Here is a 3,756-nt window from a genome sequence, read left to right as displayed (position 1 = left end):
AAACGTAGTATGTCGTTAGTTGGCTTCACACACAAATATAAAGCCACTGTTGACTTTTTGGCAATTTACCGTTAATTACTCAAACACCACAACGTGCCTCATTATAACGTTAACCTGCTTCTTAAACCAAATTTTTAATGTAAACACCAACAGTTAGTGCACCATAAGCCAACTGTACACATAATCCAACGGCTCATATCAACGTTGACCCACACGTGTTAATCAAAAGCGTTATTGATCTACGGGAATACAACTAAACTGTTAGGACATCATAAAAACGATCACTATATAAACCCTCGTTATCTGTTCTTCTTATCATCATCTCATCATACATCATATTTTCTATCTAGAACCTTCCTGATAACTGAATCAGTTACATTTCCGGCGACCGGCAACAATGGCCTACTCAAGCTTCATCGTGATCTGTACACTTGCATTGATCGCCGGAGCTGTTTTAGCTCAGTCACCAATGGCCGCACCAATGGTTTCTCCAAGTGCCTCACCAATGAAATCACCAATGGCATCACCACCGGCACCTATGATGAAATCGCCATCGAATGCTCCAACCGCTACATCGCCGTCGATTTCGTCATCTCCTACTGGTTCACCTACGCCGGCACCATCGTCTGCTAGCTTGAACAGAGTCACCGTTGCCGGATCTTTTGCCGTGGTTGCTTTAGCCGCTGCTTTTGTTCTGTAGAGATGGATTGATATGATACGATTTCTCTTCATTATTCGTTGAGTGAGTGTTGCGATCCTCGTAATGTTATTATTGTTTTTCTTGTTGTTTTGTGATTTTTTGAGTAATCGACTTTAACGAATTTGTTGTATCTTGAATCATCCGTTCACGATGTTATTATTTGATTTGATTTGATTTTGATACTATAAAATTATATGATATGATATAATATAACGACAATGATGATTTGCTCTGCATATTATTACTTTTGATTTTTATGTCTTGATCTGTTATTATGTTACTGATGTCGCCACAAATACATACTTACTCTATACGATTTGTGATCTGTAACAAAATGAAATTACTCGATTTTTTTTTTTTTTTTTGTTTAGATTCTGAAAAACTGACTTGATATTAAAGGTGATGTGGCAATGCATTACGACTTTAGGAGTTTGTATATATGTTGTTGGTAAAGCTATAAGTTTGTCATGGTTTATATTCTATATTTATTTATGATACATATTCTCTCCTCCAGATCATTGGGGAATTAGGTGCTGTGCTTTTTTATTTGTTTGTTGAACTACTTTAACATGGATGATAAGCTATCAAAGTCAAATGTTTCAAAGTCCATAATAATAATTGTCACGTTTGATAACGTGCAAAGGAATATAATGGATGGAAAGGTTATTATAAAATGTAACTTCAAAGCATTTAGCTTTAGGCTGTGAAGATTTTTTTTTTTTAAAAGCAAGTAAAACTTTCATTCATATAATAGATAATTACAAAGCCCTATGATCTATACAATATGGAGATGCAATGTATTATGTAAAAAGTAGGATAAAAAACAGGAACATACGAAAAAACATGAACGAGAGACATTAAACACCGCGGCACTTGAATGAGATCAAGCTGGGTAGGAGTAGACAGACAGTACCGCACTTGCGATGACAAAGTTGACTACTACTACACATTTAACCAAGTGAATAATGGGGATCTAAGACATGTCTTCGTGCGTCTATGCGGGCTTTGAGGCCGAATTAGCCGATACCCATTCTTTGAATGTTCAAGGATGTGTAAAACGATGGGTTGATGAGCCATTGGTGCCATTCTAATGATGATTTCTTTGATCTTTTGGAAAACCATGAAAAAGTTTGTGCTTGGATCTCGGAGAGTATAGTGGCGGGGCACCAATCTTTTTTGCTAAAGACCTTGGCGTTACGGTTCTTCCATATCATGTAGATTGTGGTCCATTTTGTCGCTTTCCAGATGTATTTACCAAGGGTCGATGTGGTGAATGTTTGATCCGTTAATGTTGTGTTATGGAGGTTGGAGAACGTGTTTGTGGGGAGGTTCCACCAAGCTAGGATTGAGTTCCAAGTTGCTTCAGTTACAGTGCATTGGAATAAAATATGTTCCATGGATTCAACATGTGAGTTGCAAAGTGGACAAAGTATGGTATCAAGATCGATGTTTCGCTTGTCTAGTTCAACTCTAGTCGGGATTCTACCTAGTATGACCCTCCAAATGAATATGTTGATTTTTTGCGGTATGAGTTTGTTTCTTGGTGTTTTGAAGGTTGGGGTAGGTGTTTCGAGTTTGAGATTGTCGAGAATTGATGAGAGGGATTTTGTAGTGAATAATCCGGAATTATCTAAGTACCACTTCCAAGTATCGGGGTTATCGGAAAGGTTAATGGAAGAAAGAAGGTTGTTTAGTTCCGACATTTCGTTAAGTGATCGTCCGTAAGGTTCTCGATTCCAATTCCAAGTTCCGTAGGTACGCAAGTTGGAAGACGATATGCGTTCCGAGACCAATGCATTTTGATTTGATTCAAGCATGAAAAGCCTTCTGAATTGATTGCTAAAAGTTTCGTTTCCTCACCATTTTTCAAGCCAAAATTTGGTGTTGTTTCCATTCCCTAGGCGCTTTGTTATTGAGTTGGAGAAATTAGCACGAGGTTGTCTGCGATTTTACATGTCTTGATGATTTCATTCCAAATTGTGGAACCTGCAACATTTCTAGAAAAAACGTTAGTAACAACCCCTCCCCCTCCCCGTATATGCTCGAAATTATTTTAACCCATAATGCATTTTTTCGTTATAAAATCTCCACCACCATTTACATAGTAGGGATATGTTTTTGCAGAAAAGAGATCCGATGTTCAACCCACCTTTATCGTAAGGTAAGAGGATGTGTTCCCATTTAATCCAGTTTATTTTGCTTTCAGATTCCGAGACACCCCAGAAAAATTTTCTTCTTTTTGATTCAAGTATGTTAATTATTTTTACTGGAGCGTGGAATAGGGAGAAGTAGTAGAGTTGGGTACTTGATAGGACGGATTTGATTAGGGTGAGGCGGCCACCATATGATATGGACTTTGCTTTCCAGTCAGAAAGACGTTTGTCGAATTTATCAATGATCGGCTGCCATGAGGATGCTTTATTAGAGGGAGTCCCAATCGGGAGTCCAAGGTATGTGAATGGGGTGGATCCGGCCGAGCAGTCGATATACTTAGCCATCTCCTCGACGTCGTTTTTTTTTACACCAATCCCATAGAGGTTACTTTTTTTAAGGTTTACTTTTAAGCCGGATATGTTTTCGAAGCATTTTAATAATTTGGAAATATTTTTCGCATTCCGTTTGCTCCATTCGCCAAAGAAGATTGTATTATCCGCATATTGGAGATGGGATACCACAATCTTGTCATGGCCAACACAAATACCGCGAAATTGGTCATTTGCTATGGCACGTTTGGCGAGAATGTTGAGACCTGCCGCCGCGATAATGAACAGGAACGGTGAAATAGATTCACCTTGGCGGATACCTCTACCAGGGGAGAATTCCATGGTCGGGGAACCATTGATGAGGATGGAGATTGTAGAAGAGGAGAGGCATGCGTGGTTGAAGCTGATCCATTTAGTGCAGAATCCCATACTTTTCATGGTATCAAAAAGGAAGTCCCACTCGATGCAGTCAAATGCCTTTTCGAAATCCACTTTAAATATAAGACCCTTTTGTTTTTTCTTTTTAATTCGTCTATTATTTCGTTTGCTATTAGGACGCTGTCAAGGATGTAT

The 3,756-nt window shown here is 38.6% G+C and overlaps 1 protein-coding gene across 1 annotated transcript; it reads left to right on the top strand.

Annotated features, from left to right (window-relative positions):
- Positions 1–349: 349 nt before the first annotated feature.
- LOC139846829 (uncharacterized) lies at positions 350–700 on the top strand. Its single transcript, XM_071836363.1, has one exon. It carries the CDS (start codon positions 398–400, stop codon positions 698–700), a length of 303 nt encoding a protein of 100 aa, XP_071692464.1. The 5' UTR covers positions 350–397.
- Positions 701–3,756: the final 3,056 nt, after the last annotated feature.

The sequence above is a fragment of the Rutidosis leptorrhynchoides genome, chromosome 5 (assembly GCF_046630445.1).
Source record: "Rutidosis leptorrhynchoides isolate AG116_Rl617_1_P2 chromosome 5, CSIRO_AGI_Rlap_v1, whole genome shotgun sequence".
Classification (NCBI taxonomy): domain Eukaryota; kingdom Viridiplantae; phylum Streptophyta; class Magnoliopsida; order Asterales; family Asteraceae; genus Rutidosis; species Rutidosis leptorrhynchoides.
The sequence above is the reverse complement of the archived record's forward strand: the minus strand, read 5'-3'. Positions and strand labels throughout refer to the sequence as shown.